The sequence below is a fragment of the Panicum hallii genome, chromosome 9 (assembly GCF_002211085.1).
Source record: "Panicum hallii strain FIL2 chromosome 9, PHallii_v3.1, whole genome shotgun sequence".
In the NCBI taxonomy this organism is placed as follows: domain Eukaryota; kingdom Viridiplantae; phylum Streptophyta; class Magnoliopsida; order Poales; family Poaceae; genus Panicum; species Panicum hallii.
In genome coordinates this window covers 8,248,175-8,264,264 of record NC_038050.1, presented here as the reverse complement: position 1 = coordinate 8,264,264, position 16,090 = coordinate 8,248,175, and the positions used below count along the sequence as shown (strand labels likewise).

Below are 16,090 nucleotides of genomic sequence, written 5' to 3'. Positions count from 1 at the left end.
GCCGCTCCTGCCAGAGTGCATGGAAGCAACATGATGACAGTGTAAGCTGCATCTGGTTTATCCACGGCCCCTGCACCAAGCAGGAGAGCTTCTGTTTGATATTGTTTTACAAGATGTGACAAGTTTCCCAGCGCAGTTTGGTAGCACGTGGTGATAAAATGGTTGAGTTTTTTGCAATCAACGAAAAAAACAGGGAACTGATGTGTAGTTGATTTGAAAGGAACAATGTACAATGGTGATAAAAATACAACCGCGCAAAGCAATCCTAGGTTAGCATGGTAGTTTCGCATGCAGCCAATAAGAAGCGTTATTAACGAAAATAGTAAAAATACATGGTGCTGGCCTGTCAACAAATGAGGAGGAAAATTGAACGATGACGTTTTGAATACAAGTGAGAATGAACCTGAATCAACAATCACGTGGCAGTTTCGCAAGTCTGACCAACAAGAACCTACCGACATTCAGATTGCGATGGTTGTGCCAAGTTGGGTCCTCGACAACTAAATTTCCTTAGCAGTTATGCTTGGTTCCCATTTGTAAGTTGCTCAGAATCGTCGCAGGTAAACGTTTGTTGCATCATTTCTTCCCTCGTTTTTGATAAATATACAATCGTGATATTGTCCTCTTGTTTCGTTCAGGTAAACAAGCTCAAATGACCAGAGAATTCCGTGACAGAAATTGCATGAGTTGAAGAGCCTGGCCACATATCTTCCAAGCTTACTAAGTTACTAGCATGTGGCGCCAGGATTTTGGACAGAGTAGGAATACCATCAAGTAATTCCAATGAACAATAATGCATGTAATCGTCTTCTCACCTTTGAGCATATAAATGAGGGTGAGCCTGTGCACCCGCTGCCTCTGCTACTGATTGAAGGACCTCGTTCGTGCAGTTATTAATTACAGTAGCAAGTAGTATTCGCGCAGTAACTGCACAATCTGTAATATTGGAGTACCTCCTAGTACAGTCCTGCACAGGCCGAGAGTCAAGAGCATACCTTTTATAAGCAGGACGAAGACAACCGGAAGCCTAACAACAAATTAAAGCAGCACGAGCCAGGAATATAAAAACAGAGGGCAACTCGGAAATGAAATGTGAACGACATCCTCCTCACCTTTTAATTCCTCAGTTGATTTCTTTTGGAAGGTTGATTTTCATATGCTGGAAAAGCTTGAGTCCAAGCCCTGGAGCTCCCAAATCCTCCTCCGGTATTCCAGAGTGTGCACAGCGCGTTAGGAACATAACCTCACGTATGAGGTTGAGAGGGGCACCAGGATTTATAAAAATTCCTCATGCTGCATATTCTGTCAAGTGATGAAAAGCTACTCAGTTCCTTTCTTCAGGGGAGCTGTCGCATGACGCCAAGAACAACTGAATTTTACAACCAAGGAATTCATTTATTAGATGAAATGTTTAGCACATGAATACATTAGAAGAGTTTCTGGCCAGCTTTGTGGGTAACCAAGTATGGGAAGTTGATTACTCTATATTAATGACAACTGAAGCATATACTCAATAACTTCGTGATATGATGTAGTTTCCTTGGCTCACTTCCTCTTCTCTAAAGATAGTTGAGCTGCATTTGCATACTACCTTAATAATGCATTTCACTTACCTAATTCATCCACCATATTGTCAAGAACAGATCTAAATCATAGTGAAATCCAAAAGGAGTGATGGTTTGAGAACAGAAAAGGAGGGTATACTTCTTATAGAAAGATAAAATGCATCATTGGCACTCAAACCAAGGCCAGCTGGTTGAAGGCTCGGATTTGGCATCGACAACCATTTTCCAGGCTACTAAGCAATGGTCAGTGGTCACCAGTGGTGTTTTAAAAAGCATTTCTCTTTCAAAGGAAACCCTTCCTGAACCTATCAAATTCCTTGACTACACTTTTGTTGGAGCACTGTTAAGTGATAAGTAGGTCTTGAAGATAGAACTGATTTATATGGGCTTTGGTGGTGTGAGAAGTTGCCCTTTCTAATTAAATTAATTCAACCTCTACTTTATTAATGGGGTTGCGAAATCCTCTCTCCGTCAACTTTATCATACATATATAGCCACACAGGCTAAATTACCTGCATGGAAAGTGATTTTTTTTTCAGAAAAAGCACTGGCGATAAAACGCACATGGAGCAGCTGGTTCGATCAGTAGACTAAACGTCTAAACCTGAAAATAACCAGTTCACTGAATAAGATAGTGTTTGGATCCAAAGTGCAAAAGGCCAAAAGGGCAAAAAATTTGCCATTTGTCAAAAGTGGTAAAAGTTTTGCCATAGGGGTGTTTGGATCCAAATGGCAAAAGTTTTGGCAAAAGCTCATTTAAACCTCTTTTCTCCTTTTTGCCATAGGGTGTTTGGGTCCAAATGGAAAAAAAGAGCAAATTTTTTGCTGTTTCCTTTTTATAGGAGATACTGCCAACACTTTGAATGTGCTTGGAGGCAGAATTTATGGCTATTTGCAAAGCTCACATAACTGGCCACCTGCCCAGTTTCTTCAGTACAATGATATCTTTATAAGTAAGAGGTCACGAGATGCGTGCTGCTCTAGCACTCCAAGGTAACCAAAAGATGTTCAGCAGTAGCAACAGGAGGGTAGAAGAAAGTAGCAGAGTTGATGGTACCAAGACATCATTCTTCTTGCAGTACTAGGTCCGGCCTAATTATATCTTTACTGATGATGCTGAACATTTGCTGTTTGTTATTATGTAAGTTTGGCCTGGGGTGATCACGAGGCATGGGAACGTGAGGCGCCGGGAAGTCTGCTGGTTGTGCCTTCAATTAATCCTGGTCAGTAAATTACATATGCATCACACAGCAAGATGATTACGGAATGCCTTAACTTGCTTCATCAGTATATTTGGTTTTGATATAGATTTGTAAGGCTAAGCTTCTTAAGTAGTAACGGTCTCTACTCATTTTAACCCCTTCATCATCTATGCAATAATTTGATTGAACAAGCTGTGCTACCAACATTTTTGGAAATACAGGTGACTGAGTAGCCAGCTGGGATTGATGTCCAGAAGCATGAGGCTGGTTTGGGAGCTGACAGTGAAACCAGAGGATGGATGCTGCACCGCGGTTTAGGTTGTTTCGACTACTTTTCCAAACCAGTCGCAAAGAAAGCCCACCTTTTTATAAGTATAATTATAAGTTTGGTTATAATTATAAGTATTAAATATAGAAGACTAATTGCACAGATGGAGTCTAATTTGCGAGACGAATCTATTAAGTTTAATTAATTTATAATTTAACAATGTGATGCTATAGTAAACATACACTAATGATGGATTAGATTTAATAGATTCGTCTTGCGAAATAGTCTCCATCTATATAATTAATTTATATTTAATACTTCTTCTAATTAGTGATAAACATTAGATTCGATGTGTTATCGGCTTCAGCCCTTGAATCCAACACCCCTAAAAATGACTAGAAGCACTTGTCTGTCTGTCCACCACGCGCTTCGGTTGCGGGTCAAGTACTCGAGTGGAAACGCTGCGAACTGACGGCAGCATCGGGACGTGACGATCCCTTGCGTGACCGCCCGCCTCTGCGCGCAGCAGCTGCCGCGAAGTTTCCCTATCCCTTCCCGGGAGACGACCTCCCCGCGCCGCACCACTCACCAGTCAGGTAGCGCTGCCCGCCCCGAACCGGCGAAACTACCCGATTCTAGAATCTTCCGGCGTGGGCCCCGCGGCCTCCCCTAATTTTGTGCTGCCCGCGGGTCCAGGTCACCACCACCGCGTAGAGCGTGGAGCGTGGAGCGTAGAGTTTATTCGCCTCGTCGCCCCCGTCGGTCGCCGCGCCGTCGCGTCGAATCTCTCCGCGTCCGTCGCCCGCTACCTCCCCTCGCTCGCAGGTAATGGTGCTCCCCCTACGGATTCCGCGCCTAGTTCTTTCGTGATTTAGGGCTTTGTTCTCGGTGATGCGGTGTTATTGGCCCCGATTCGATGGGTGGATTTTGCGCTAGGTCTGGTTGCTCTCGATTTGGGGGCGGGGATTCCTGGCGATTTGGAGTGGGTCGGGGGGACGGGGTCGTGGTTTGGATGCTAGTCTGATCTGTTGGCGCGGGTCGGTGATATCGGAGGGCAAAGAATTGGGGTTTGCTTCACAGAGGAGGTTGGAATCTACTCCGAAAGGTTAACGATTTCTGGCCTGGGCGAGCGGTTGTGATGAAATTCGATTGGCTCCCGTTGGTAATTACATGTTGTTCTAGAGTTTGGCGTGAAGCTTCAAACCAATCTCGTGGGAATTCGATTTCCCCCCTTTGGGTTATTGTGGGTGTCTATTCTAGGGAATTACTTTACCTGACTTGTGTTTAGGATAACAGAATCTCCATTGTGAAATCGTCAGGTTGTGCATCTAGAAGATAATCTAGTTGTTGGAAATAAAATTTTAGATTTTTGGGGAGTTTCTTATCACTATATGTCTATCTTTATCATAACTATGTAGGCAATCTTTCTTGCTGCAATACTTATTGGTTTGCGGCTTGATTCTACTCAAGACCGTGAGAAGTTTACCCCTCCCCTAAACATAAACTGTTTTGGTGGCTTTCACTGTGCCAAGTAGAAAAATGAGATGCTGTTTGTAGCTGTATGTAATAGTTTCTTACTTGTTGGTTGTACTAGGATTACTATTCTCAATCATTTTTATGAATTTTATTGGTAGCCATTTTGGTGATCCTGTTATCTTTGGGAATTGCAGCTCAATTTATTCCGACTATCAGCAAGATGTCAGCCAATGTTGGTGAATCGACAAGTGCTGGCAGCAGCGGCGATGCAGCTGGGGGGAGTTTTGAGTGCAATATATGCTTTGAACTGCCCCAAGAGCCAATAGTGACACTTTGTGGCCATCTCTTCTGCTGGCCATGCCTTTACCGATGGTTGCACGTCCACGCACACTCGCCAGAGTGCCCGGTGTGCAAGGCCCTTGTCGAGGAAGACAAGCTTGTCCCCCTTTATGGACGTGGCAAGGACCGTGTTGACCCAAGATCAAAGAACATGCCTGAATCTGACATTCCTCACCGCCCGACTGGCCAGAGGCCTGCCACAGCTCCACAGGCTGATGCTAACAACAACTTCCCCAATGCCAATGCAAACCCATGGTTCATGGGCACAGGAGTCCCATTGGCGAATGCACGGTGGGGGAATTATGCATTCTCAGCTGCTTTCGGAGGCCTGTTCCCTATGCTTAGCTTCCAAGTCCATGGATTCCCAGATGCCGCTGCTTATGCGCAGCCAGCTGGGTTCCACTATGGGTACGGCCATGGGCATGGATTCCACGGTGGGCATATGGGACACGCCCACGGCATCCACCGGCAAGCACCTTTGGGGCAACAGCAGCAGGCAGATATCTACCTGAAGGCCCTGCTTCTCATGGTTGGAGTTCTAGTGATTGCAAGCCTCCTTGCATTTTAAAGCTGTTGGGCCTGGAGGCCCTGCTCATAATGGTTGGAATTCTGGGGGGTGCAACTGCAATGCAAGCCTCCTGCCATTCCTGACGTTGTGATGGCTGATTGGCTTAAGAATTGTCTTATTTCAGTGTTGGTTCTGTATTATAGCTTGGTGCTGAGTACCATAAGTTATTCGTGTATTTGCATGAAGTGTCCATAGAATATGTATTTATAGCTCTAGGCAAGTATCTGCCTTTTACAGCACCTTATATAGTATTAGGAGGAACCTGGTGCAATTATTGCTGTTTAGTTTTGATGATTTTTTGAGGGGAACGTGATGTACAATTGTTGGGTAGCCATCTCCCGCCTGCATCTGTTGTCTGTACCATTTAGATTGGAAATGGATAGCATGAGACAGAATATATGAGAATTGGGAATTAGTGTTTTGTGTAGTCCCAACTCTCTTATTTCCATCAATTTGCACTCCATAGTCCATGCGTGTATGTGGTAAACACGCCATCTTACGTAATGTAGTTCATAGTGGCCGGAGAGAATGTACTGAACTGCTGATAATGACAAGCGGTATCCAAGTTCCTTGGGACCCCTGTTTATGGAACTCGGTGTCCAAATTCAGCTGCAAGCCTGCAATTACGTTGGTCACGAAACCGTACGTTCTTCAGTAGTTCAGCATAGGGCCGTTGCTCACTGGCTGCACCCAGCCATCTTGAACTTGCACGAGACAAGCAGAGGAGATACGATGCGTCTCTGAAGCCACCATTGGATTGGGGACAGGGTGGGAGAAATCTTGGCCAATGGAACATAGAAACTAGAAAGCCTTGAAAAAGGCTGAAGCGCAAAAGCAAGAACAGACTGCATTATAACGACAGGCAGGACGGCCATTCTGGGGTGCTAAGTGTCAATGAAGTATAAGGTTTCTGACGATTGAATATTGGTAGCAGTAACTGTAAAGACGAGTTGCTCTTTTTTTGCAGGTTGTATAACCACGATACACTCGCTGCTACTTCAGATTCTAGAGATGTACATGGGTCCTGCTGCCAATTCGGGCCGCTTGTGAACCTGCAACCCCTTTTGTCTAGAAACAGAACTCGCATTTCGGCGCAGGATCCTAATCAGTTGTTACCGAAATCTGAGTTGAGCTTCCTGCCTAAGCCATCGGTTTGACTTCGTTGAATTTTTTGCATAATACATGATGGTGCTCCGGCCTCCGGCACAGTCACCCTGCACCCAGCCAGATTGACCTTCCGGAGTTCAAGTGGATGAACCAGTTCTCCAACCCTGTCCACTAAAACGTGCAGAGAAAGAGATGAACCACGTGTTGCTGCCTTCAACTTGCGCGATGCAGTTCGAATTGGGCGATGGTCCAGGGACCCCAAAACGGGACGGGACAGTGAACCATCAGAGGCTTGGCGAAGCCCCAGAGCAAGCCCTTTCCTGCTTGGCTGCTTTATTCAGTTGAGAACCACTTGGTCAGTTGCGCCGACCTTGCCACCCGAGAAAATATGCGCTATCCATAATCCATATATGATATGACCATATCGCACCGGTTCGTCAACCCGACAAGACGCGCTGTGGCGACCTGCCGGATCGACCCCGCTCGCCTTTCCGTCGAAAAGCCCCGCCGCGTTTGCACTCCGGACAGCGAGCCTGTCGAGCAAAGCGGGGCCGATCGCGGAGGCGGATGAGAATGAGGTGGCGATGGGGACTGGGATCGGATCGGCAGGTTGCGGCGGAACGGAGAAAGGAGGTCGACGGAGAAGCTTCGTGGAAAGGAAACGCATGTCTGGCTGGGTGCCGGGAGTGGGGTGGGCAAATGATTAGTGGAGCCGCCACCGCTTCCGCCTGACTGCTGCTGCCGCGACCGCCTGCGATCCCTCCCTGGGCCACCGTCGTGGAGGTCTCGTGGAGAACTGGAGACGCCGCTGGTGCTGCCGTACCCGCTGCTGCCGCTGGAAGTCCGGAACCGTAGCCGAGTTTTCCAACCCTGAAGAACCATGGCGCCCGCGGTCGCCAGGTCGTCGTGTCTACGGCATGCCATGTCTGGTGACTGGTGGTTGATGAATCGCTCTTGTCAACTACAATTGCAATGCTACAGCAGCTTGGAGCGGTGGTGATGGGTGCGTTGGTCTTAGTCCACGGCGCTAGCTGTAAGCCTGTAACCCTGCTGAACGGCAGCCGGCTGGCTCCGAGATCCGACGGTCGTTTCCTTGCGCGTCTCGTGTTCTAGACTTCCAGTAGAGTTCGTGCGTGGATGGATGGGGTTCGCACCTAACGGCGTGGCTGGCTGGCCTAAAAGCTAGCAGCCGGTTTACCCGTCTGAGACCGGCTGACCTGCTCGTGAGCTCGCTCGTCAAAGTCCTGTTGGGCTTGCCCTTCGTCAGTTGAGCCGGTCACCCTTGTCGTCGCCCTCGCCGGCGCCGCGGGAAAAGGAACCGGAACGGAGTGGTAGCAGCCGTGGGAGGCAAGCTACGGATTGCGACGCGACATGGTAGGATCACATGGAAGTTTGGCGTGCCGCCGCCACACGGCTGAAGAACCCGTTGGCAGTTTGGCGTTGCCCTGTTTGCTTCGTGAGCGCCGATCGAAGCACACGGGATGGAAATCTATGGAGCCGAGCATCTGGTTGCCGGCTCGGCCGCCGCAATCCGGGTCGCCGGCCGTTCGGCCGGAGCTTGCGTTTTCGCGTTGAACCAAACTAACAGAATTGCCAGAAGACCAAACAATAGATGAATTTGGTTGGTTATTTTCAGAAGTTGATAAAAGCCGTACGGTACATTGGCTCTCCTTTGAGCATCAAACGAACAGTCCCCTACTTGCATTGTGCTACATTGCAAGTTTGACAGAAACCAAGCTGCTAGTTGGACCCCCTTTTTTCCATTCTGTATTTTGTGTTTTTGTAAACATGAGGTATTTTTCCCATCTCGTTAAATGTTCTATCGTTGGCTCACGAATTGTCTCGAAAGATATACCCCTCATACAAAAATGTTACATATGTTCTCAAGATCTAGTACCTTGCACTGAGCTGAAGATCGTATCCTGCTGGATCAACAAATGTCAGAAAGGAATTCAAGACGAACATTGTTAACATTATTTTCGAAAGTTTGAATATTGTGAACATGAATAGCTGATCAGGTGCTGCCGTAGGCTATTCTTTACTAGTTGACACAGCACACCCTCACAAGTATAACTACCATTTCCGTGTTAGGTACTCTGATCGGGCACAGTTTTCCACAATTTTAGAAACTTTGACTTCATTTTTTTGCTGATAATCAGGATTCAGAAGGTATATTTGACTCCATTTTCTTTTCTTTTTCTTTCACTTGGAAGAATCATCAGAGTTAGGAGCAAGTAGTTTTAAGTGGCTACAGAGATACAAATTTATTGACATGCTGCAGCTGAAAGTTTGCATTGACCCTCCTTAGCTAGTGCAGGCCGTACGGTTCCTACACGTGAAAATGCTGCTGTGCTTCTGCTTACCGCATTTTACTAGGATATTTTCGTCCTTTTTTTAGTGCTCCCAGGTATAGTTTCCGTGGGATCTGTAGGGTATTCCAAGGAACCTGCTGCTTCTTTGCTCTTCACAATAACTTAAAGATGCTCCTGTGGTCATGTCTCCCAGCTCAGCATCTCGTCTCCTCCAGCTCTGCTGCTGCCTCGTGTGTGTCGGTGCATCTCTCTGTTCTGCCCAATAATCAGTCTGATCAATGTTACTTGGTGCTTTGGTGGCTCATGACGACTGGTGGATACTTCTGATGCCATACATGCAGATTTGACTAGAAGCTGTTTAGTTTGCGTGCCGTAAAGGAAAAAAACTTTTTGCAAAAAAATCTTATCAATTTGAAGTAGTAAATGAAGTCTATTTACAAAATTTTTTGCATGGATGGGTTGTAAATCACGAGACGAATCTAATAATGCTAATTAATCCATGATTAAGCAATAATTAGCGGATGGTTACTGTAGCATCACTGTTGCAAATCATGGATTAAGTAGGCTCATTAGATTCGTCTCGCGATTTACAGCCCATCCATGCAAAAAGTTTTGTAAATATACTTCATTTAGTACTTCAAATTAGTAAGATTCCTTCGAAAATTTTGCGTTTACGGTTTTTTTACGTTTACGGTTTGGGAACTAAACAGGCCCTAGGTAAATATTGCCGCATTGGTAACGGTTTTAACTTCCCTTCGTCATTTCTGTCCTGTAAACTCTGTGTTACTAACCATGAGACAACCACACTACTATCAGGAATTCGCAATCGATCGCGTTGTCCCTTTGTGTAGGCCATAGCAATTCATTTCCAACAGTGCCAATCGTCAAATACTACAATGCTTGACGCTAGGATATGTGTGGTGTCCTTTGTTTATAGCTATTTTTTTTGCGAGATTGTTTATAGCTATTGCAGTGTAAAGTAAACACATCAAAAGCAATAGGATATGTTGGTGTCCCTTGTTTAGAACTGTTTCAATGTACACACGTCCAAAGCTATAGGATATGTGGCGTCCCTCGTTTAGAACTACTATTGCGGTGTAAAGTGTAAGCACTGAAGCACATCGAAAACTCTGGAATGTGTTGAATATGTGGTGGCCCATGCTGTGTTCCCTATGGAATGTAGAGTGCATTAGTGTATCCTGCTAGAACCGGCTGCTCCATGTTCTCATAAGTTCACTTTAAATGCAAATGATAAAAGGAAGATCATCCTTGAGTTGGATTGTAGTATTAGTAGTAGTACTTTTGGATTGTGAGCACACCGACACTCGCCATTGATTCTCCTTGCCAATTTCCGCTGGGGAGGAGACGGGAGTATCAAATGGAAGTTTTGGGGCGGCGCACTCACTGATACCGGGAAACGCCGCGAGCTCAGCCTCCCGATCCGAAGCTCATTTTGAGATCGCCTACCACTCGATTCTCCTCTGTGCGTGGACCTCGAAAAAGCCCTCGAGGTCTCAGTCTCGCGCACAGAAGGTGCTGCGTCCGCAGGGGCAGGGCAGCCTGTGCTCGGGGCTCCACGCCCGCGATCGCATCTCATCGAGCGTGCGCGGAGCACCGAGATCGAAGCGATGGGCAGTGGGCTCTGCCGAGCTGGAGCTAGATGCCTCGTCGGGCGGCATGCCACCACGTGGCACGTTCCCTTGAGAGGGCCCACGGAACCCCACCACCTGCTTCGAGCAAACGCGATGAGGAAACGAACAATCTCAGCTCCCTCACCGACGAAACAAGGCGCCATTTTAAAACTCAGCTCTGCACGAGCACGACGACAGAGTCAGAGCGCTTTAGATGCCTGAATCCTGTGAGCAATTTCAGCGACATGGGCGTCATATGCGTGCTAGTTAGTACAGAGTTCAGGAAATCGGCGGTGCGGCGCCGGATTATTCAAAATACAGCACAAATTATTTTTGTTTTGTTGGGGAAGGGATTGATCCTTAATTTTAGGGCTGGGTTTTCAGTTGTTCACTACGTTCATGATAAGTTGCCAGTCTAGGAGGCGTAAAGAGAAAAAGGCAAATAAAGCACGGTTCTTGCCACACTAACTGCTTGGATTACGACATTGGCTCAGGGAATACCACAGACTAATTATTAGCTTGTTGCCACATCAAAATAAATAAATCAAATGATTTTGGATATCTATCGTGGATCCCCCACTATATTAATCCCAATTTGCTTGAGTTTGAGCTTTAATATGATTTTGATAGCCAGCCTAACTTAGGGTGTGTTTGGTTGGGCTGTGATTTTTGGAAAAACTGTTGTGATCTGTGGGCTGTGGAAAAACTTCTGTCATATGTGGGCCGTGGAAAAACTGCTGTGAAAAAGCTGCTGTGGGAAAACCGTTTGGTCAGAACAGCTGTGAGCTGTGGAAAACTGTATGCTGCAGGTGAAATACCTGTAATACCCTGAAAGTTTATGGGACTGTCTATATATAAAATACCCGTAGAAACATAATATGTTCACTATTTCGCATGTAAATATATTTTTTGAAAGAAAAATATTAAATTTTCTAAGTTTTTCATCCATATAGCCCACATAAATAGAAGTGTAGCAATTACATAAGGTAAATAGCTCGTAAAATTATGATATATCTCAACATAACTATGCTCCTCTCGCACTAACAGAAATCATCAGCGACCTTGTTACAAATCAGCGTGCAGAGGCAGAGGCAGGCGAGGTGGCGGCCTAGGCGGATGCGGGGGGCGGGGGCCAGGGCGGCGGCCAGGGCGGAGGTGGGCGGGGCGACGGCCGGGGCGGAGGCGCGGGTGGGAGGGGAGTGGGAGACACGTGGGAGTCGGACGGGTGGGAGAATAGAAGAGCGAACCGTTTTTTCATAACCAGTAGCAGGTGAGTAATTTTTTTTCTCCAAAAGCCACTAAAAGCAGGGGAAAAGGTGCTTTTGTATTTGTATTGCAGTAAAAACTGCTTTTGGGCAAAACCACGTAGGTCTTTTAAGCTATTTAGTTAGCTTTTGGCTTTTGCAGAAACAAAAGCAGATTGAAAAGTCCAACGAAAGCACACTTACATGTACTCTCGTTGAGAGAACGCAGTTGCACAATACTATCGATCATTTTCCCCCATATCCTCCGTAATCTCCCCATCAAGTAAAGCGCACTGCCCACCACCCTACACCTATTTACCTCACGCAACTACAACAAAAGGACACCATGTGATAAACAAGTGGGAGCATTCAGCCAACGAAATCACCCCCGGATTCGCTTTCGTTACCACACTTGCAATTGTTTTTCACGCGCTAGCAATGCAATGCAACCTCACCGTCACTGGCGTCACGCCACACGCAAACTAGCTGTAACTTTGGAAAGATTACACCTGTATATATTTAATTTAGTAACTATACAAGTGAATCGCATCGCGTTCTTTTCCACTTGACACGTTCAAATCAACTTCGAACACGCTTTGCCGGCTGGCTCGGCCAGTCAGTCGTAGCCCCGCAAGCCTTTGACCCAAGTTTGACTCCACACGCGTTCTCACCCGTATATAATGCACGGGGGCGCGCTCACACGGACTCAGCCTCCAACAAGGCAACCCAACCACCGACCCACACACGCTTCTCCAGTTCGCCGAGATGTCGCGTTCCCCTGTGCTCCTCCTGCTCCTCTGCGCCGTCGGCGCCGCGGCCGCCGCCCTGCCGAGGTACCGCGAGGCGCCGCACTTCACCAACTCTGCGGCGGCGCAGTGCCCGCCGCCGCTCCCGCCGTCGGACGCGGACGCGGCGTGCTCGCCCCGCGCGGCGGTGCACGTGGCCATGACGCTGGACGCGTCGTACCTGCGGGGCACCATGGCGGCCGTGCTCTCCGTGCTGCGCCACGCGTCCTGCCCGGAGTCCATCTTCTTCCACTTCGTCGCCTCCGCGGCGGCCCCGGGGGCGACGGCGGGGGAGCTGCGGGCCACGGTGCGCGCGTCGTTCCCGTCGCTGGCGTTCCGGGTGTACCCGTTCGCCGACGAGGCCCGCGTGGCGGGGCTCATCTCCACCTCCATCCGCGGCGCGCTCGACCGCCCGCTCAACTACGCGCGGTCCTACCTCGCCTCCACGCTCCCGCCCTGCGTGCGCCGCGTCGTGTACCTCGACTCCGACGTCGTGCTCACCGACGACATCGCGGCCCTCGCCGCGACGCCGCTCCCGGGGGAGGAGGCGGCCGTGGCGGCGCCCGAGTACTGCGGCGCGAACTTCACCGCCTACTTCACGCCGGGGTTCTGGGCGTCCCCCGCTCTTTCCTCCGTCTTCGCCGGCCGCCGCGCCTGCTACTTCAACACGGGCGTCATGGTGCTCGACCTCGCGCGGTGGCGCCGCGCGGGCTACACCGCGCAGATCGAGGAGTGGATGGAGCTCCAGAAGCGCGTGCGCATCTACGAGCTGGGCTCGCTGCCGCCATTCCTGCTCGTCTTCGCCGGCCGCATCGCGTCGGTGGACCACCGGTGGAACCAGCACGGCCTCGGCGGGGACAACTACCGCGGGCTCTGCCGCGGGCTCCACGCCGGCGCCGTCAGCCTGCTGCACTGGAGCGGCAAGGGGAAGCCCTGGGACCGGCTGGACGCCGGGCGGCCGTGCCCGCTCGACGCCGTCTGGGCCAAGTACGACCTGCTCCGGCCGGCCGCCGGCATCGAGAGCTCGTGAGGATTCGGCGCTCGATCGAGCCCTCGTCTTTTTTGATCGGTTTAGACATTAGAAGCATGTGCTCTTCGTTCTTTTGTTGATCTAGATATTGATAGATCACCGGTGTATTCACGTGAACTGTACATAGTGCTACTTAGTCGAATAACAGAGACTGATTAGCCATTTTGATCTTCAATTTTTTGCCTTTTTAGTTTATGATGCATCATCGATCACATTCAGAGGGGGAAAAAGAACAGAGCACTTCGATTTCGATTTAATATAAAGGCGTCCGTATCCATGTGGCAAACTCTGGATTTCAGAGACGCACAAGTGAGACTGTGAGCGTTAACTCCTAGACGTTACGCTTGAAATTAACTAAAATGCTTCAACGTTGCTAACTTTGGCCGTTTCTTTTTCTTTTTTGGCGAGAATACTTTGGCTTTTCTTTGCTTCGCAGAAAAACACTGGCTTTTCCCCCGAAATATTGAAGCTCTCTATTTCGCCTCATTGCCTTTTATATTAGAAATCCAGAGGCATCTTTCGTCTAGCTGCTGACACCTTACACAGGTTGTCCAATTTATGGTTCCCTGCCAATATCCCAAACCAAATCATCGAGTTCCTTTAGCATATTCCCCTTGTTAAAACAGGCCGAATCACCAAAAAAACTAACAAAAGAAAAATACCGTCCACTCTTTGACAATAGTTTCTCAATGTGACTGAACTTTTCTAGCTCAGCTTTAGGCCAATCTCAATAAAAATATCATAAGAGTATCACGAGCGTTCAATGTCATGCTACATCAGCAAATTTGCTGATATGGTAAAATCATTTATGATGAGAGTTTTCTGTATGAGAGAGAGTTTTCTATCTTGATAAGTGAAGAGAGAGTATATTTTAAGAGTATATTTTAAATACGAGGTATGAGTAATCAGTTGAAGATACTCGCTTTGGCCTTTGGGCCCCGCATATTTATAGACGTCGCGTAGAGTTGGCGAGAATCCTACAAGCGCCGCGCCGCGGCACCGCTAGACCCGGCCGGGCTGGCGGGCGCATCCGGTGGCTCGGCCTCCACTTTAGGTAGCCGCGCACCGAGCCTCTCACCTGCTGATCCGGTCGTTATTCACGGTGTCAGCTTCAGCTCCACTAACCACTCCCTTCCTGTCTCGCCACTTTCAATTTTTTTGTTTGAGACGAGCTAACTTGGTTTTCCTCGTCAACGTCTTTTGGGCCTCCGCAACTCGCGAACGATCCAATCCAAAGCCCCATCATGCTTGTTTTGCTTTACGCATTCCGGGAGGTGATCCGGTTTACTCCAAATCAATTGTTGTTTGCAAATTTGAATTTTCCAGCGTCTCTGTTTGAAAAATCTTCTCCATTTTGGAATTATTTTCTCAGCTCACATGTAGTACTAGTTTTTCCCTTTTTTTGAGTGTCTAGGTTTTCCCTTTTTGATCTCTCTCTGTGTGATGGAACTCTTCCTTTCTTACACTGAGTTCAGTGGTGGGGGGAGATATCTCCCCGCCACGTCAGCTCTCACCCTCATTCTCACCCCACCCCTCCAATGCACAGGTTATAGTGTCAGCTCTTACTTCTCTCTCCTCCACGTCAGCTTTTTTTTTCCAGATTTAATTATTTCACTCTCTTTTGTTCGCGTACGCAAAATAATTCAATAAACTAATTTTATTCAACTAAAAAAATACCGATTACATCATAATAAAAAGGAAATTACATCGCAATTAAAAATAGCAAAAATACATAATAATTAAAATAAAATTCTAATCCTCCTCCGAATCCTCGTCTAGTCCAAGCTCTTTTTCCACCATCTTGACGGCCTTGAAATGAGTACGTTTTTCTGCTTCGTCCATATCCGTGGTTGATCGGGACTTCATTATGTTCCATTGCTTGAATAGTTTAGCCTTCACTAAACCACCACACATGTTCTTCATTGCAAATGCTTTACTTGCTACTGCACTGCTTGATGAGGATTCCTTCCCCTTCTCCTTCCCCTTAGCCTTCTCCTTCCGCTTAGCCGCCTTGGCCCTATCACGGCCTATTGGACGAGTCTCATTGTCCTCCTCGGTGTCTTCTGTTCCGCCGGAGCTGTACTCACCCGAAACGCCGAGGCGGGTTCTATTACTACTCACATCGGATCCACTGCAGGACCATGTTTCGCTGCCTACTTGGGTTCGTGGCGAACAGCTCTCCACCAATGATGGCGCTTGAATGATGTCGTCACTTTCGGGTCGTTCTCGTACCTCGCCATTGCCCCCTCCATGACCATTGCATCGTCTGCTCCACTCTGACGTACTCTTTCTTCTTGGATGTAGTATCCATTAAACAGGGTCACCTCGCGGTTGTACACGTTCCAATAATCCTTCAGTTGCTTCGCGGTGCGACAACGGGACGGCTCCGCGGTAGAGTTGAAGGTCTCCGCTATTTGGCCCCAAAAACTCAAACCGGTCTGGTTGTTGCCGGTGATAGAGTCATTTGAGTGATAAACCCAAGCATATACCTAGCCCGAACATATTGTTAGTTATTTGAAAAAAAAACACGATATTTAAATAGATGAACACTAACTAAATTACC

General features: G+C 47.9%; 2 protein-coding genes across 2 annotated transcripts; both read left to right on the top strand.

Annotated features, from left to right (window-relative positions):
• The first annotated feature begins 3,642 nt into the window (after window positions 1–3,642).
• LOC112877143 (E3 ubiquitin-protein ligase RNF5-like) lies at window positions 3,643–5,845 on the top strand. The gene is made up of 2 exons (XM_025941349.1): window positions 3,643–3,860; window positions 4,706–5,845. The coding sequence occupies exon 2, from the start codon at window positions 4,732–4,734 to the stop codon at window positions 5,416–5,418; it is 687 nt and encodes a 228-aa protein (XP_025797134.1). The 5' UTR covers window positions 3,643–3,860; window positions 4,706–4,731; the 3' UTR covers window positions 5,419–5,845.
• A 6,589-nt stretch (window positions 5,846–12,434) lies between these two features.
• LOC112875822 (probable galacturonosyltransferase-like 1) lies at window positions 12,435–13,813 on the top strand. The gene has a single exon (XM_025939803.1). The coding sequence runs from the start codon at window positions 12,478–12,480 to the stop codon at window positions 13,525–13,527; it is 1,050 nt and encodes a 349-aa protein (XP_025795588.1). The 5' UTR covers window positions 12,435–12,477; the 3' UTR covers window positions 13,528–13,813.
• Window positions 13,814–16,090: the final 2,277 nt, after the last annotated feature.